Genomic DNA, 18847 nt, shown 5'->3' on the forward strand with positions numbered 1-18847 from the left:
TGTCTAATTGGAATACAAGCTTTAGTAGTGATAATTGAACAGTAATATATAATGGCTGGTTCGTCATAATGAGTTCTTCCTAACAGATTAGTTATGCAGGGGTAATGGCGGCGTGTCCGTTCAACCAGTCAGTGTAGTGTTGCTCAGGGAGCAATGAGTTTTGACAAGTCTCTTTCCACAACACTGCCCTCCACCCGAGACCAAGCTTAAGGAATGTTGTTCAGGGTTTCTAATTTACAGTTGACTGCACCGTCTTATGTTGCCATTTTACCTGCAAATACCTTAATTACTTTCAACCTGGGCGTCCCTATTTTGGGCATGTCATTATAGCAAAAAAAATAGCCCATCTCTTGTACAGTAGATGGGCTATTTTCGCTATTCGGCGTACGGCTTAAGTGGATGATATATTCATTAACTTTGGCAGTGATGAGAAGTTTCACTTTGATGGCAGCAATCAATTCACGGGAGGTTCACACTCCTGAGGTTCAAATGATACATATTATCGCAATTTGGAAGGATCTCCTTTTCATTTGAAGAAGGCTAATGTTAATCTTGTCGACTGACATTAAGCCGAGTCGACACATTTAATCATTTTGCACAATTTCAACGAGTTATTTAAACCAAAGGAAAGCGAAAAGATATTCCAATCTACCCTTGTATTCTGTTGACAACATAGGCACGTAGGGCTTTAATATCTTTTTATTTACGTTCTCTTTACAACAAATTATACAGAACAGTCAGATCTCGTTAGTGTGCTTTAATTAACATAAGCTTTAAAATAAAACAAGTGTAAAAAAAAAAAGGAAAAAAAAGAAAAGAAGTAAGAATCTCCAGTCATTTCTAAGAAAGGAATGTTACTGTGCAACCATAACTAATACAGTACACAAAAACATACAAACAAAAACAGTGTTTTAAAGGTATTTAAAAGGCAGTTTGTTTTACAGTATGTCAGGTATCTGTGTGGCCTTTGAATAGAGAGAGAGAGAGAGAGAGAGTGAAAAAGAAAAGAACATTCTAACCAATCCATTTGACTGGATAGTTAAACAGCGGCTAGTGGAATATAGTGTTTATTCCCCCCCAGAGTTATCTGGCCCAAGTAGCTGAGTTTAAAGGGGAAAAAACAATCAACTTTTAATGCTAACCACGCGCCATATCGAGCACGTCGATCGCGATCCATCTATGGCCTTTGGGGTTGTGACAGTAGCATCTTACAAAAAGGAAAGCTCTAGGGGGGGTGGGGGGGAGAGAAGACCCATATCTGTGGTGATACATATGGAGGTTTGGCCAGGCTTTAAACACACTAGATAAGTCTCGTCCGCCATGGCCAGTTTTTCCTCCCCTTTTCCCCATCCCCAGGCCGCATTAGATGAGTCTCGGCCGCTTATCCCGCGCTCATCTTCTCTCTCTCTCACGCGCTATATGTCGCTGACTGCCGAAATAATAATAACAACAATAAAAAACAAGAAGCGATTTTCCCATTTCCCTCCGGGATTTAAATATACACCGAACAACAGCCACACAGAGCCCTCCATAATAAACACAAGGTCAGAAATAGAATAATAGAACGTGGATATTCCACACGGTACGATTTTATTTCTCCCCTGTGTTTTTTACTCAACGCGTTTGCCCACGTTGTTGTCTTGCACACAGGTATGTAAAAAGGAAAAATCTCTAGGAAAACATTATTTGGGTTTTTACTTAAAATGTTGACATGTACAGTTTAATTCTTTTTATAAATATAATCATATCTCAGTCTTACTGGACACACATGCACAGAACACACGTCGTAAAATCTACGACCATCAAGACAGCTATAGCTATAGATTAAACGATTCTTGTTTGGCGTCTTCAATGGAGGGAAGGAAAAAGAGGGTAATTGAAGGTGAGTTCTGCTGCCCCAGGTTCGTTTTCTTTCCCTCGCCAGTAGGGGGCAGAGGAGAGCATTGTGGTGGTGGTGGTGAAGGGGGAGAGGGCAGACAGGGAAGTTTTTTCTTTTTCCGGTGGAGGCGAAAGTTTGGAGGGCGAGAGAGGACGCTTGTAGATCGTAGAGGGAGGGAGGGAGTGGCGGTGGATGAGAGAGAGAGAGAGAGAGAGAGAGAAAGAGAGAGAAAGAAAGGGAGAGACGGCGAGAGAGAGAGAAAGATGTCCATCACCGGGTTTGAGAGGAGGGAAGCGGAGGAATGGAGTGGAAAGGACAGGAGGGCTTTGGGCCGTGGGCCTGGAAGTCTGATAAGGAGAGGCTTAAGAGTGAAGTGGATTGTGTATAGAACGGGCCCAGCCTACAGTATGGAGGGGAATAAAGCTCCCGTTTATACTTAGCGGTATGGTGGTGTGTCCCATGGCGGAAAAAATAGCCAATCCACAAGCTCACGGCGCGTCGCGTCCGCAACGCGCCGTGAGCTTGTAGATCTGCTATTTCCGTCATACGATTGTGCATAAATTGGAGGGAGTATATACGGAGCTACCGGACGACAGGGGAGAGAGAACGAGAGAGAGAGATAAAGGAAAAAAGGGAGAATGTAAAGAAGGAGAAAATTGAATGGGTAGAGCAGGAGAGAGAGAGACAGAGAGAGAGAGAGAGAGTATGTGATAGGAGGATAGATGGCCGCGAAATAGAGAGAAACAGACTGGAAATAAATAAAGAAGCAAAGAACGGCAGAGGAGAGGAAAAGGAATAGGCCTATAGAAAAATTGGCTGAGGCCCCGAAAGAGAGGAGAGATCTTATATTAATGACTAACTGTGCTAAAATAATTAGCCCTGGGTAGAGAGGAGACATTGGACAGATAGGAGACGGGGGGAGGAGGAGGAGGAGAGGGCGAGAGAAACGTATGAGCGGATTAACTTGGACCTAAAATAACTTCTCCTCCTCCTTCCTGGTAAAAGCCTTTTGTCGGTGTGCTGAGACAGTGACCGCTGTTGGCCCCGTCGACCGGCTGTGACGTCATTCCCCGCTGTCAGTCACAACGCAGAGTCAACAAGAGGCCGGCCCCTCTCTCTCTCTCTCACCGGCTCATGGTCAAATAGAACATAGCGGGAGACCCCTAAAGGCTCTTTCTCTTCTCTCTCTCTCTCTCTCTCGCTCTCTGTCTCTCTGACTCCTTTGTATTTAGTTTTCCCTCTTATAAAGGTGCAGCCGTTCTGTTACAGTAAATAGCCTGTACACTCTTATAATAACGGGGGGTCCAGAAATAGCCCCTTCAGCCGGGGCTAGGGAGGGACGGACGCCTCGGCGACAACCTCCATTAGCTTAAATGTGAGAGGATTGAAACACCCCGGGGTGCGAGGGGCTTGAACCTCCATCTAACGCCAGCTGAGAGCCGGAATCATATTTCTCTCCTGACTCTATTGCCTCTCTCCTCTCCCTCTCTCCTCTCTCTCCCTCTGTCTCTCTCCCTCCCTCCCAGAATGCACTCTGAGCACCTCTCAGAATGGATGTGATTGAGTCATAAACATTAAGGGGTTGGAGGATTTGTCGCGTGAGCCGAGGGAGGGGGGAGGGAGGGCGACTCTAAACACGGTGGGACGCGTTTCAAGCCCCCCCACCCACCCCCCCGCGCCCCTCTCACCCACCCGCTCACACATCGACGGACGCTACGTGTCATTAAGCCATACTATATCCATTTTTTTTTGTACAGTGCAACACCAATCAATACATATATAGGGTCTCCCGCATGGCCGCTATCAAATCATTATGCAGTGTAGCTACTGATATAGTAGGACTATTCTTAGTGCCAGCACTGTCTTGAAAGAGTAGAGATAATGGGGAATAATGGGGGCCGCATCAGGCTGGGCGGAAAGGAAGGGAGCAGGCTAGAGGAGTGGAGGCAGTCATGAAGAAGTCAGACCTTTATCTATAAGGAGAAAAGATAGAGAGAAAAGAAAGGAGGAGGAGGAGGTAGAGGGAAGTGTAGAGGGAGGAGGAGGGGGAAGAGAGAGCAAGGAAGAAAAAAAAAGGGATAGAGCAGTTAGCATATAAATCACTTCTATAATTTGAATTAACGAGAAGAGGCGACAGGCAGAAGGAAAAGGAGGGGGATAGAGTATAGAGGCAGAATTCACAGTGGAAAAGAGGTGGGAAACATGGAAGGGAGGATGAGGGCTGAGATATAGGAGAGGGAGAGGGAGAGGAAGGGACGGTATGATCAGTGTTGAGAGAGAGGGGGAAAAGTTAACAGTTTGACATGTCATCTCCGAGAGAGCAAATTGGCTTGTCCTCCGCCGCCGGGGGATTCGTGAGGCATAGCGGACGTTTGGGGAGGAGAGGTTCTCTTTTTTGTTCTCTCTCTCTCTCTCTCTCTCTCTCTCTCTGGATGCCGAGGACGATGACGCCGAGGAAAGTGAACCGAAAGTGAGGCGATAAGAAACACGCCCTGAACTGAACTGTTCTTTTTAAGAGATTTCGCTATCAAAACCCGGGTGGGGGGGGGCGCGGGGGGTTTGGCGTTGTCGGCAGGACCTTTTTACAGGGAGAGTCCGTTGACCTGACGAGAGGTCGTTGGGTGGTGGGGGAGGTTGGGTTGGGTTGTGGGGGAGTGTCTGTAAACCCATATATGGCGCCATGTGACGGCCGGGAGGAGACATGATTTGACTCGTCTATCCGAGGGATAGATTTCTCACTCTCTGTGACGTCACTTCCACCTTCACCCCAATACCTCCCCGCTTATCCTCGACCACACCCCCCCCAACCCCCCCCACTCCCCCCCTTTCCCCGTCGTCTCTCTCGCTCCTCCCTTGCTCCTCTCTCGTCCTGGCCTTATTTATTTTTTGAGGGCCAACCGGTCGGTGAGCCGCGAGAAGAGACCGCCGAGTGACGCCACCGCCGCCGCCCCTTTGTCCCGCCGCGTTTTGCCCCCCCGCGCCTCCTCCTCGCCGTTCTTGCGGGTGAGCTCCAGCTCGATGGTCATCAGCACGCGGCCCTCCTCCTCCTCCCCCCCCTTTTTGGCTACGGCGGTCGGGGTCTGCGGTTTGTCCCCCTTCTCCCGTCGCCGCCACGCCGGCGGGATGGCCACCGCCACGGGCTGGAGGAGGCGGCTGGCGAGCGCCGCCAACCCCCCCCAGCCCGACCCCGTATCCTATTTCTTATCCTTGCGTGACTCCTGTTGCTTCTTCTTCTCCGAGGAGGAGGAGGAGGAGGAGAAGGCGGTCGCCGCGGCCTTGGCCTTGGCGTCGGCGGTGGGGGGCGCAGGGCCACCCTGTGTGGGGAGGAGAGAGAGAGAGAGTAGAGAGAGAGGAGAGAGAGGGGGAGAGAGAGGGTGGGGTGGGGTGGGGGGGCGGGGCGGTGGAGAACAAGGGGAGGAGAGTCACTTCAGGAGGAAAGGAGGCGTGAGACGGGAGAGTGAGACGGAGGGGAGGGCGGGGTTAGCATCAAGGAGGAGGTGGTGTGTGTGACGGGATGATGAGAGAGAGAGACGGGTTATAAGGAGGACGGACGTTGTGAGGAGGAGAGAGAGAGAGAGAGAGAGAGAGAGACGGGGACAGAGACACACGTTTAGGGGTTTTTCAGGGAGAGACTGAGGGGGGGTGGAGTCCAGAGCTGTAAGAGGGAGGAGGACAAAACAGGTAACCATGCGTTAGGATCTATAACTCTATGGTTGTAGATCCTACAGTGTGGCAGGAAGGATCCAATCACCTGTGACACAAACTGAGAGGCAAACATCATCATGTGCATGTAGTACAGTACATACGTTACGGTACAAAAAATACAGATCATGAGACAGACAATAATTCAGAGTTTCAAAGTATGAGAGAGTTTAAAGTATTAATACAGTGGAGTGAACATACATGTCTCATTGCGGACATACATGCGGACTCACTTGAGGCCGTCTCTTGCATCCCTTTAAGTAGGCTTGTCCCAGACCCACCCCACTTAGGGTGAAGTGTTAACCCAAAACATCAGCATAGAGAAGGTATCGTTTCATGTTGTTTGATCATTGAAACCTTATGTCTTGAAGGCGAGCCACACCTCTAGGTACAATGGCTCTGTGCGTATGCAAACTAGTAGTCACAGGAACCTGGTCTACTGCGATCTACTATGACAAAAATTATACTAATAATGACAATATATATATACAGTATATATATATATCTTTTAGAGTTCTCTTAAATGGATAATATTACACATTTTCAAATTGCCTTGACACTAGTGACCTAACTCTCTCTCTCTATGGGTCTGGATCATACTACAGCGTCACAAGAAAGCGTCGAAAGTAGCAGATCCACAAGCTCGAAACGCGGCGCTTTTTGAATTTGATTCACGAAAAGTAACAGTTTTGGACATAATGAGGTTTCCACCCGACAGACGATATGCATGAGGCCAAGGATCCCACATTTGATACAATTTTAAAAAGTCTATACAGCGTAAAATCCCACCGTGTATATTTAACTCTGAGAGTGCACACACACACACACACACACACACACACACGGAACCTAAAAGTCCATCCATCGGGATCAACTTGTACACTCTCAAGAGTTTATACGGACACCATAAGGGTCCGTTTGGAGGACCCCCATGGTCGGTTCACCTGGAGGACCCCCGGGCATTGAGAGAACTTAACTAGTACACTATAAGACTCATATTATTCTGTTACTGTGGGAGCTAGCTGTGTGTGACAATGTAAGAACAGCACGTTCTCTTTTTTTTTTTTTTAGGAAAAGAAAAGCCTCCTTTCAGGATATATCTACGTATGAAAAGATAAACGGGCGAGCTAGCCGGCGCCGGGGGAGTCGGTATGAGTCTATACATGAGAGAGAGAGGAGGACGGGCTGCTAGATAAAAGGCACCTAAAGTAGGGAGACCGTGGCTTCAATTTAGCGCGACAATTCCCCACAACAGAGAGAAAAGAGACCAGATTGAGATGGAGATAAGAGGAGAAGCAGATAGGGTGGAACGAGGAGGAGGAAGTGAGTGCGCGCGCCGGGATCGGGGGGGGGAGCGGAGGGGAGGGGGAGGAGTGTGTGGGAGGGAGGGAGGTTCAGAGGGATGTGGGGATGGTTTCTATCCAGAGACACATCAGAGCGGGTTGGAGAAATAAGGCACAAAAAAGGAACACCTAAGGCCCGGTTTGTGTAGCCGATAAAACTAGCCTCTAATTGCCCTATAGCAGTCGGCCGTGTCTGTGTGGGTGGGTGGGCGAGTGGGTGGGTGGGTGGGGGGGTGTGTCTTTCTTCAGTTGTGCGTTTCAGTTCTCTCCGCTATAGAGAGCGGCGGGAGGGGGTCAGCGATCTAACCGGCAGGGCTCGCCGCGGGGGTCGCTAGCCTAAGGCGTGCTCCCCAGCGGGAGGGCAAAAAAATTCCCCCTCCCCCCTGATCCAATCCCCTTGCATCGTACATCACCGACTGTAGATGTGTGCATAGCTATACACGGCGTGGTGTAAAGTAACTAAGTATATGTACTCAAGTACTGTACTTAACGTTTTTTGGAGTATTTCCAATTGTCTATACTTTTACTTCTACTCCACTACATCTCGGAGGCAAATGTTGTACTTTTACTCCACTACAATTATCACTAGTTACTTTAGTTACTAGTTACTTTGCAATTATCAATTATTATATTATAAAACATAGATGAACCACTTTAGCCCTATTTTATACCTAGGCTATTTGAAAATAGCCTATCTACAAGCTCACAACGCGTCGCATCGTGACGCGTTGTGAGCTTGTAGATCTGCTATTTTAAAGTACATTTTTAATTCCGGATTTTTACTTGTAACAGAGTACTTCTACATTGCAGTATTGATACTTTTACTTACGTAAAACATTTGAGTACTTTTTCCACCAGTGCACCTATACTGTAGATGTGTGCATATATAGCTATATATACATGTGGCGTTTCCTCAGCTCTGCCCACAGTGAAGAAGAGGCCTGATTTATTCTTGGTTTGCACGCCGTGCTGCGCAGACCGACCGACCGACAACAGCAGATCCCCAAGCTCACGAGTCACGATGTGTCGCACAACACGTTACACCGCCGCACAAACTACCGTATGTGTAAATCAGGCTTAACTGTGACGGCTCTGAGCACACACACACACACACACACCAGGCGGGAGAGCCTCTCTGGGTGTAAACACACACAGCGGAGGCGTCACGATAATGCATGGAAGGAGGAGAACCCTTGTTGACGGGCCCCCCCCCGCTCCACGCATTATAGGCGAGGAGGAGGAAGAGAGGACGAAGGAGAGAGAGAGAGAGAGAGAGAGAGAGAGGTTGATGGACTAAATCTACTTTATATGTGTTAAATTAATGCCCTACCTTGGCGCATGACAGTGTCACGCAAAGAATCGCTGATCTACAAGCTCGCAACGTGGTGTCGCCATGTGACAAGTTGTGAGCTTGTACGTCTGCTATTTTTGGCGTTTTTGAAAAATGTTGAAAGCGTGTGTGGGGTTCTTTATTAATATTGAAACGATGAAACGTATTAAACGAGAGCTTGTTGGCTACATAATTAAATCATAACTACAATGGACCCGTCAGAGGAACGCGGGTTCTATTTTTTCGACAGTGACGACAGCGATGTTGGAGCGAGGTGAGGTTCAGCTAAGTGGTCGAGTCTGCCTCGCCGCATACTAATACTGCTACTTCCTCTCTCTCTCTGTCTCTCTCTGTCTCTCTGTCTCCGTCCATCCGTCCGTCCATACGTCTATCCATCCCCCTCTCTCTCTCTCTCTCTCTGTCTCTCCAGATGGAGAGGCAGGCAGGTGGGCAGAGAGACTGAGGAGACAGGTGAAGGAGGGGGGAGGGGGGGTCAGGAGGAGGGAGGATGGAGAGAGAGAGAGAGAGAGAGAGAGAGAGAGAGAGAGAGAGAGAGAGAGAGAGAGAGAGAGAGAGAGAGAGAGAGGATATTGGAGATTGAGAGGTAGATGAAGTGTGAGAGGTAATGATTTGCTGTCTGGAACCGAACCTGATCAGGAACGCTAAAGAACCTGCAGAGAGAGAGAGAGAGAGAGAGAGAGAGAGAGAGAGAGAGAGAGAGAGAGAGACGGTGGGGGCAAAAGAAAAGGACGTGGGAGAGAAAAGACGAGTAGACGCTTCTCATGGTCAGCTGGAAAGTCAAAGGAACTGAGAGATGGGAGGAGACGGAGGAGGTGGGGGTAGAGGAGGAGGAGGAGGTGGTGAGGGGTGCAACTGAAGAGAGTGAGACAGGGGACCGGAGGATAAAAGGAATGTGAATGAGAGAGGGAGGGAGGGAGGGAGGGAGGGAGCGAGAGAGAGAGACAGAGAGAGAGAGAGAGAGGGAGGGAGGGCAGTGAAGGGAGGAGAGCCACGCAGGGGAATGGAGAGAAGAATGGGTGTGTGTGTGTGTGTGTGTGTGTGTGTGTGTGTGTGTGTGTGTACGTGTGCGTGTGCGTGTGCGCGCGCGCGCGAGAGAGAGAGTTCGGATCGATACCGAGTGCACTCAATTATCATTCCACTACTGTGTGTGTGTGTGTGTGTGTGTGTGTGTGTGTGTGTGTGTGTGTGTGTGTGTGTGTGTGTGTGTCTATGAGCCCTGCCTTTGTGAGACTGCAGGGCAAACTCCCCTACCACAACTCCACCTAATGGGGAGTAACTCTCTCTTGCTCTCTCTCTCTCTCTCTAGCCCTCCCTCCCTCTTTTATTCTGGATGTAAATCTCTCTCTCTTGTCATTTGTAGTGCTGGCCCAGCAGTAGAGATGGTGCGGTTGATACAGAAATGTGTCACGTCAGCAGCAGCCTCGGCCTAGATGCCTAATAAGAGCGAGTTGATCAAACAACCGCTTATGAGGAGCGCTGAGCACCTCCTCCCACAGGGCACCTCCCTCCCTGTGTAGTCTGTATGCTGTGGCTCCTTCTAGAAGCTACGAGACAGACAGAGAGGACAGAGTCTCTCTCTCACTCATAAAAGAGTGCATTATGGAGTGTTGGCAGAAAGTAACTAAGTACATTTACTCAAGTACTTGTACTTAAGTACAATTTTGAGGTACATTCAAGTCACTGGAGTATTTCCGATTGTCTATACTTTTACTTCTACTCCGCTATGATCTCAGAGGCAAATATTGTAATTTTACTTTAAATGATTACATTATAAAACATACATTAACCACTTCAGCCCTGTTTTATACATAGGCTATACATAGGCTATTTGAAAACAGTACAAAAAAATTGAAAATAGCCGATCTACAAGCTCACAACGCGTCGCGATGCGACGCGTTGTGAGCTTGTTGATCGGCTATTTTCAATTTTTTTGTACTTTTACTTTCGGTACTTTAAATACATTCTCATACCAATACTTTTGTACTTGTCCTCAAGTAAATTTTTAATTCCGGACTTCAACTTGTAGCGGAGTACTTCTACATTGCAGTATTGGTACTTTTATTCAAGTAAAACAATTTGAGTACTTTTTCCCCCACTGAGTATAACTGTAAATGGCAACGCTGTCAAACGTTTCAGAGAGAGTGTCCCTTCTTTTTTTTAGGGGGGGACGGGGGGGGGGGGGGGGGACAGCGTTGCGAGTTTGTTTATTTATTCATATATGCGTCGCTTCATCCGCCGCGGGGCGCTCAGAGCAACCGACTGCGGCGCCCGGAGTAACCTGACAGTCATGTGACAGCAGAAGAGAGAGGCAGAGACAGGGAGGTGGGGATGCTGGAGAGTTTCTCTCCTGGAAGATGAGAGGAGAGACTCCTTTGAGGAGGAGAAGCCGGTCGGTTCGGCGATAAGGGGTTGGAGCGCAGCGCAGGGATTTATTCTCCTGCCGTACGACGGTGTCCCTTAGTGGCCGGAAATAGCGGATCTAAAAGCGGATTGTGGATCGGCTGTTCTGGCGCGCGTCACTGCCACGCAGACTATGATATGATAGCTACGTATATACAGGCATTACGGGCCTATATGGAGACTATATGGGGCAGCAGTGGCTCATGGGTAGAGTGGCCGGGTGGCAACCGTGAGGTTCCCAGTTCGATCCCGGGCTCCCCCAGAGTTAGTGTCGAAGTGTCCTTGAGCAAGACGCTGAACCCCTAATAGGCTCTATGCACAGCAGCCATATTGGAAAGAAATTGGGCTTCTTCTTACTTCCTTCACAGGTGTTACCAATGATGCTAATGAAGGCTCTGTTCCATTCTGGTCAGGATGCTGATATCGTGCATGTTGGCTCACTAGAAACACTCCATTTTGGTTCCCAAATGGCCCCTTATGGTGGGTGTGTAACTCTGAGAGTGTACAAATGGAACCAAATGGACCCTTACGGGTCCATTTGGTTCCATTTGTACACTCTCAGAGTTATGGCGGTCCTTGAAAATAAGACAACCACTGTGCCACACTAAATGGAACAGAGCCTTAATTAGTATCATTGGTAACACCTGTGAAGGAAGTACGTAAGGGGCCCAATTCATTCCCAATATGGCTGCTGTGCATAGAGCCTATTGTTCCCGATGAGCAGGTTGGTGCCTTGCATGGTTTCCTCCGCCATCGGTCTGTGAACGTGTGTGTGAATGGGTGAATGTAACGCACAATCTACGTAAAAGCGCTTCGGATAAAAGCGCTATATAAATGTACCGTTTAAGAGCCATGAAAAGCCCAAATTGTGCTGGATCGCACCCCGAGGCAAAGTGACGCGCCGCCGCCAAGTCACCGCCGCCTCCCCCCCCCCTCCTCCGTTTCCTCCACTTCCTGACTGTCCCTCCCCGTTTATCTCCTTCTGCTTCCTGGCTAATCTCTCTGTGGCAGCAAAGACAGCATCTTGAACTACTAATGTCCGAGATTTGTTTTTCCCCCTTATCGTTATCAGACATGGCATGAAGTGGCCTCCGGGGGGGGGAAGGGCCTGGTATTGTATTACAGCCAGGCCCGACGTGCGGTCGTGAGTGAGCAATCAAAACTACATGAAGGCCGGGGACCGACAGCTCCCTACAGTCTGTATGTACAGAGGAGCCACGCCAAGCCATCAAAACGCTCTGATTAGTCCCCATGCCTGAGGCTATGCCGCCTCTCCACATGAGAAAAAAAATACATCCCAAAACCTTCGTGGCGGCTGGCTGCTGATAATGGCCGAGTCTCATAATGGCACTGGTGATTTTCATTTGACTCCCATTGAGCAAAATCAGCGGCTTCCGTCCACCCCACCAATCCCCCCGCGCCTCCTCGCCCCCCTACACCAGAGAGAGAGACACACACACACACACACACACGCACACGCACGCGTGTGCGCCGTAAGCAAATCAAGGCCCCATTCACTGCGGCAGCGGAGCGTTAACGCTGTGACCCGGCCCCAGCCATTTCACAGTCACTGGTTTGATTTTTTTTTTTTACTTCTTTTCTTCTTGCCTCGCAGCTATTTACTCCCTCCATTGTTGTTCGGCCCTTGAGGATGAAACCAAGCAGTGGGGTGAGCAGTATAAATGCAACGTGGAGGAGGAGGTGGTGGTGGCGAGGAGCGTGTGTGTGTGTGTGTGTGTGTGTGTGTGTCTGTGTGTGCGTGTGTGTGTGTGTGTGTGTGTGTGTGTGTGCGTGCGCGTGTGGGTTTGTTCTGGTGAGACTGCACTAGAATTTCTAACAGCTTGAACACACCAGCTATTAGAGAGGAACTTCCTCTCTTTGAATGAGATGTTCTTTTGTTATTAATGCACTGGGGGCTTTGGAACGATGAAGCCGGATGTGAGATATGAGATACATATTCAGCCGGCTGGGACTGGGACTGACGCAGGAGGGGGGGGAATACCATTTACGGAAACCCGTCACGCCGCCGACTTTGCCCGTCATCCGTGGCCGCGGCGTGCGTGCGTGCGCCGAGGTGTCGCGTGGCGTCGTGTTGCAGGAGAAGAAGAAGAACAGAGGCAACGTGCGCCATATGTTTTCAGACCCCCATGCTCCCCTCCGCCCGAATTCACAAACACAACGCTAATCTCTTCCAAGACGCCGTCGTCACTCTCTTATGGAGCGTCCGATCGCGACAGCAAACACAAGCTGTTGCCTTCACTGGCTGCATTCCATAACCTGGGAAATATCTGTCTGTGTGTGTGTGTGTGTGTGTACCTGTGATGAGTGTGTGTGTGTGTATGTGGGGGATTGGGTGTGTGAGGGAGACGGCGAGGGATGGGGGGCGTCGGGGGGGTGGGGGGGTGGCGGTCTGAGGAAGGAAGAAAAGGAGGAGAGGAGGAGGAGGAGGAGGGAACTTGCCTGTCTCTGCTGTGAACCCTCCTTCTTTTTCTTGCCATGTTTGCTGGAGGGGACAAAAGAAAAGACAATGTCAGGATGTCGAATCCATCTCTCCCTCCAGTGGTCACTGGGCAGCATTGCCTGGCAGCTATCATTAAAAAACCAACAGCAGCAAAAACTATAGCATCTAGTGGTGGTGGGTGGGCCCTGTGCGTTGGGTGGGCCCTGTGCGTTGGGTGGGCCCTGTCTGAAAACGCAGGTCTCTCACCCCTGGCTGCACGGGGCACCACCTGGAGCAAACTGGATATCAGGTATCATATAAGCCTGGGTTTGGTCGTTCACAGTCGCTGAGGACCTGAAGTCTAATATTCTTCAGACCTTGTTCGAAATCGTTTGCTACGTTTCGGGTCACGATCTCTCAGTCTTGCCTGCCTTGCTATTCAAGCAGGACGCTACCATTACGATGCGTTTAAAGCCATTCAGCTGATGCTCTTTTTAGAGCGTTTTAGATTGAGTGAGTGAGTGGGGGTGGTGAGTTCAATGTCACGCTCGCTGGCTCCAGGAGGGGATGGAACTCAGGGGAGGGGGCCGGCGCTGTTAAAGAGCTGACCGCCACTCAAACGACTCAACCAACCTGCCTCGTTCTATACTCTTCAAGGTCGTCAAGCCTCTATAAGCCTCGCCACAGTGTGCGGGACAGCCCTAAAGCGTTAATTATCGCTTAGTTGCGCGCCGAAAACAGCCGATCTACAAGCTCACGACGCGTCGCCAATGCGACGCGTCGTGAGCTTGTAGACCGGCTATTTTCAGAGAGTGACAACTGGCACGCAACTAAGCATAACTCTGGCCTACGAGTGCGGCGGCGCTACCGCCGCACTCGCTTTGGCCGATTTGGCTACCGCCGCACTCTTAGGTGCTTTGGTCTCTTTGACCGCTTTGGTCGCTTTGGCCCCTTTGGCCACGCAGGTCTCGGTGCCGGGGATGGGCTCTGGCGTCATCCCCAGCCCGTGGCACAGGGCCGCGGGGCACAGGCCGGGCACTGACCTGACGCTGAGGTTGAAGACGCGGCGCGCCACCAGGAACCTCATCAGGTAGTAAATGACCACGATCAGCACCAGCAGACCCAGGACCACGCCGATGATGGAGCCCGTGATCACACCGGCCTGGATGGGCACTGTGCATGGAGGAGAGAGAGGGAGGGAGGGAGGGAGAGAAGGGTGGTAATTGTGGTTGTTTATCTTCGTTTCTCGAGATATTTATCATCGTTTGTGTGTTTTAAGTACATTTTATGGCTGTTCAGTGCAGAGGAATTACAGGAGCAGGATTTAAGGTCTTTATAAACACCGGGGGCGTGAGGAGTAACCCTTACAAATGCATATATTCTTTATTGTTTATTTGGATCCCCATTAGCTACCACAAATTGTCCGCTAGTCTACCTGGGGTCCACTCCACACAAAAGTGTCAACCATAAAAACAGACAATAGTTAAAAATCACGCAAAATAGACGAATTATAGTGATCAGCAAAAAGAGAAGTCACTCTTTATAACAATACCGAGAATAAATCGTAATACAAAATATACACAATTACATCTCTAGGGGATTCGTCCGTTGATGATTAAGTAACTGAACATAATATTTGATGCCTCAATCATACAGGTTGATGCCTTTATCCGTAGAGGAAGGATAAAGTGAAGCGATGGAGGGAAGGAGACGACAAGAGGACGGAGAGACATGAGAGCAGATGGAGGAACAGAACACAGAAGGAAGACATACGTGTAGAACAGGGGAGGGAGAGGAGAAGAGAGGAGAGAGAGGAGTGCATGGAAATTAAAAAGAGGGGATGTGATGGAGGTTAGGGCAGGGGACGGAGGGGTGGGAGGAGGATGAGTGTCTGGGGGCGAGGGGTTAACACAGTGGGGGAGGGGGAGGAGGGGTTGGGGGGGGTTGTAGAGAGAGAGAGAGAGTTAGAAACGGAGTGACGGGGAGCGAATGGATGGCGGCGATAGCAATCTTAAACACAGCCGGATGAAATTGTAATTGATTTGGCTGAATGAGCGGCGCAGGGCGTTGGTTCTTAACGAGGCGGGGATGAGTGTGTGTGAAACGGGGGCATTCGCTGTACTCAGGCGCGCAGCACGGATCCGCGCATTGAGATTAATTCTTTCGGGGGCCTGAACGATTAGGTCTGCAATTGCAAACAGTTGGCTTCTGACAACGAGAATTCCGCCGCCATATGTGTTCACGTGCAGAAAGCTAATGAGATGAACGCCGGCATTGAGACATCGGAAGGCATTAGGCGCACCGCAAGCGAGCACAGAAAGCTGAGATTGCCGAGAGACAACGGCCCGCATGCACTCACTCACTCAGTAAAAGCAATTTAAGTGTATAGACATATTTCACACAACTAGCTGATTGCAAAACATGTCGTTAACAGATTTTTACGGCATAGTGTCTTTGTCTGTGAGTCGTTGTGTCCGGAGCTAATCTCACGAACCGCTGGACCAATCAGGGCCAATCTTTGTATGTACACTGCAGTAGGCCATGGAAATACGTAGCTCCACTAATACACTTTTGCCCATACAGTATAATGGAGATCTCGTCCTTGTCCCATTTATGCCCATATCTGGAGATCCCTGATGTTATCAGTATATATGCCCATACATATACATGGGCATGCCCATATGACTGTGAAAATGTCCATTTCACTGACTGTGAAAAGTGGACTGACTAAGTAATCAAATGACAGGTGTGGGGAATTTGCCAAATCAAGCTTAGGCTGGGGGTTGCCATGTCAATTAATTGGCTCATTTGGGCCACGGCCAGAGGCTTTTCTGGCGGTTCTGGACAGCTGCCTATCCGACCCGACTCGGTGCCGGGCACTGCGCTCCCTCGGGCCGTCTGCGAGCTGAATTTGCAGTCGGTTGGTTGAACGGTTCTCGAGATACGTGAACTACAGATGTACGTACAGTACGTGCGGCCATTACACAGGTACTTACATAAAAAGAAATATACATTTTTGGAACTGTTATTTGTGTCATGAATACATCCACACACGTACGTACGTACAGAGATTCTGTGCATTTATTGTGAGTCAATGGGCTGTCCAGTGTTGATTTTGACAGCAAATTTTGATTTAGTTTTAGTCATAGTATTTATAGGACTGCTGCGCCATCACTTTTAAAGCGCCTTGATACAGTATACCACTCTGCCTTAAGATGGGTAACTGGTGACAGTTATGGCACCCATCACTGTACCCTTTATGGGAACGCTAGCTTATCCTCTCTCTCTGAGAGGCGTGATAAACACTGGTATCTCTTCATTTTTAAAGCCATCTCAGGTATGCTCCCGCCTTATATTTGTGGTATGTTGGAGCAGAACCCTAGCTCCTACCAGACCCGCTCAAGTGATTTCCTAACACTCAAGGTTCCATTTGCTCATACAGAGCTAGGCAAAGCAGCGTTTTCTGCTAGTGCTCCATCTACTTGGAATGAGCGCCAGAAGTCCCTAAAAATTAGATCACTGCCTTCCTTGGGTCAATTTAGGGCAATGGTTTCCAACACTTTTATTTCAGACTGTAACTGCTTTAATTCATTTTCTTATGTATCTGTTTTAGTTCTGGAAAATATTTTGAGTATTCTTTGTCTTATGTTATTTAATATATTTGATATGGAATTGTATATTTGTATCTCTGTGGATAAAATTGTTGTATCTCGGCTACATTGAAAATGAGGGCCTGCCCCTCAACTGTATTCCGAGTTGAAATAAAGGTTATGATGATGAAATAAAGGTTATGATAGTCTTTTGAACACAATTCCATTTAGTTTTAGTCATATTTTAGTCACCTGAAATGTTTTACTTTTTGTCTAGTTTTAGTCGACTAAATGGCATACGATTTTAGTCGACTAAAATGTATTTTGGAGGTGCCTTGATGACTTCGTAATGGCTGATTTTACACTTGGTTGCATGCTGAAAATAGCCGATCTACATGCTCACAACGCGTCGCAGCGCGACGCGTTGTGAGCTTGTAGATGTGCTATTTTCATAGCGCAACACCTGAGCGCAACCAAACATAAAATAACTTGTCTTTTAGTTCTACTGGATCTCTACTCCACTAGTAACATTTTAGTCTAGTTTTTATTTGTTGATGAAATTGCCAACATATTTAGTCTTAGTTTTAGTCATCGTAGCTTATTTTTATTTCGTTTTTATTTAGTTTTCGTCAGTGAAAAAAGGTAGTCGACCAACATTTTTTTGTCATAGTTTTAGTCGACGAAATCAACACTGGGGGCTGTGCCCCAAATTCGGTCCCCCATTCCTCCATAATTGCTCTCACCCTTTTCAAAGACCAGCAGCCTGACACTGGAGGGCCTGCCCACGATGTCAGGGGGGTTCTTGGCGTCACAGACGAAGGTTCCGTTGTCGCCAAAGTCCAGGTTCTTGAGCAGAATGGATCCGTCACGCCTGCCGGGGTTCCCCACGAACTCCAGCCTGTCTCTGAAGGGGCCCTTGTTGTCCACATAGGCAGCGCCTCCGGTATAGTGGAAGATCTGTTACAGGGGGGAGAGAGAGACACAGGAATCCACTGTCATCATACATACAGTAAAGTTGTGTGCAGTGGTGGAAGGAAATACTGAGATTTTTTTAACTTAAGTAATACAATGCAGGTCCACAAATAACGATTTTTAGCAGCCTCTGCTGGTCATTACCGTCACTGCAGGTCGTTTGTTTATTCCTGCGTTACCCAGAATTCCATTTGTTTTCACCGGAAGACGGAAGCATTTCAAAAAGCGTTCTTTTAATTGTTTTATACTATCTGTGGATCGTTTCTCTTAGACAGTGGAGCTTTAGTTACCCTGAGCTGTGTTTTCTTTTGCTGTTGTTTTTTGATCTTCAAATCCTACAATCTCTTAAAAACAGCGCGAGATTCCTTTTTGTTATTAGCACGGTAGTTCCTGGCCAAACAGGAAACCGGTGCGGTAGTTCCTGGCCAAACAGGAAACCGGTGCATTTCCGTTTCCGTTTTCCGGCCGGATGACGTCATTTTCGCGGGAATGGCTAACCTAACCACCGTTTCAATAGAAAATAGTTTATAAAAGGTTTTCGGGGGGGAAATTCATGGAGTGGGTGTTGTGAAACATTTGCCGCTCACAAAATATATACAATTTAACTTTAGTTTTGTTGAAAAAGTTACCTAGTATTACTTTAAAGTAGAAAAAGTAAAAGAACTCATAAATGTTCCATTTCTCAAGTTCGTCATGTACAAATCTTTTGAAAATAGCAGATCTACAAGCTCACAACGTGTCGCAAGCGACACGTTGTGAGCTTGTAGATCGGCTATTTTCAAATAGCCATAGTATATATAGGGTTGAAGTGGTTAATGTATGTTTTGCAATAATAATCCAAATCTACAAAGTAAATAGTAACTAAAGTTTTCAAATTCCAAATTGTAGTGGAGGAAAACGTACAATATTTGCCTCTGAGATGATGTGAAGTAGAAGTAAAAGTATCGAAAATTGGAAATACACCCGTAAAGTAAAATAATCCTCAAAAGTGTACTTAGGTACAGTACTTGAGTAAATGTACTTAGTTACTTTACACCGCTGGTTGTGTGTTTGTGTAAAAAAGCAAGTAGCAAAGCTTTTGGTTTGGTTTGTTTTGTGCAAAAGTCAAAAGATATTATCCTCTCTGTAGAGAAAGACATCAATTATGACTTTCCAATTATTTTTGTAGTA

The 18847-nt window shown here is 48.1% G+C and overlaps 1 protein-coding gene across 3 annotated transcripts in view; it reads right to left on the minus strand.

Moving 5' to 3' along the window:
* Positions 1–683: 683 nt before the first annotated feature.
* The window catches only part of mpz (myelin protein zero), a 28678-nt gene continuing 10514 nt past the window's right edge, over positions 684–18847 (minus strand). The window contains exons 3-6 of one of the 3 annotated variants that reach the window (XM_084057128.1): positions 17449–17662; positions 14159–14288; positions 13136–13178; positions 684–5193 (exon numbers count right to left, since the gene is read on the minus strand). In XM_084057128.1, the coding sequence (XP_083913254.1) occupies positions 5074–5193; positions 13136–13178; positions 14159–14288; positions 17449–17662 (507 nt within the window). In that variant the 3' untranslated portion in view covers positions 684–5073. Of the gene's footprint in view, positions 5535–13135; positions 13179–14158; positions 14289–17448; positions 17663–18847 lie in introns of all 3 variants that reach the window. The other 2 variants (XM_084057127.1, XM_084057126.1) reach the window with 2 other exon arrangements.

The sequence above is a fragment of the Gymnoscopelus microlampas genome, assembly GCF_963454915.1.
Source record: "Gymnoscopelus microlampas genome assembly, chromosome: 5".
In the NCBI taxonomy this organism is placed as follows: domain Eukaryota; kingdom Metazoa; phylum Chordata; class Actinopteri; order Myctophiformes; family Myctophidae; genus Gymnoscopelus; species Gymnoscopelus microlampas.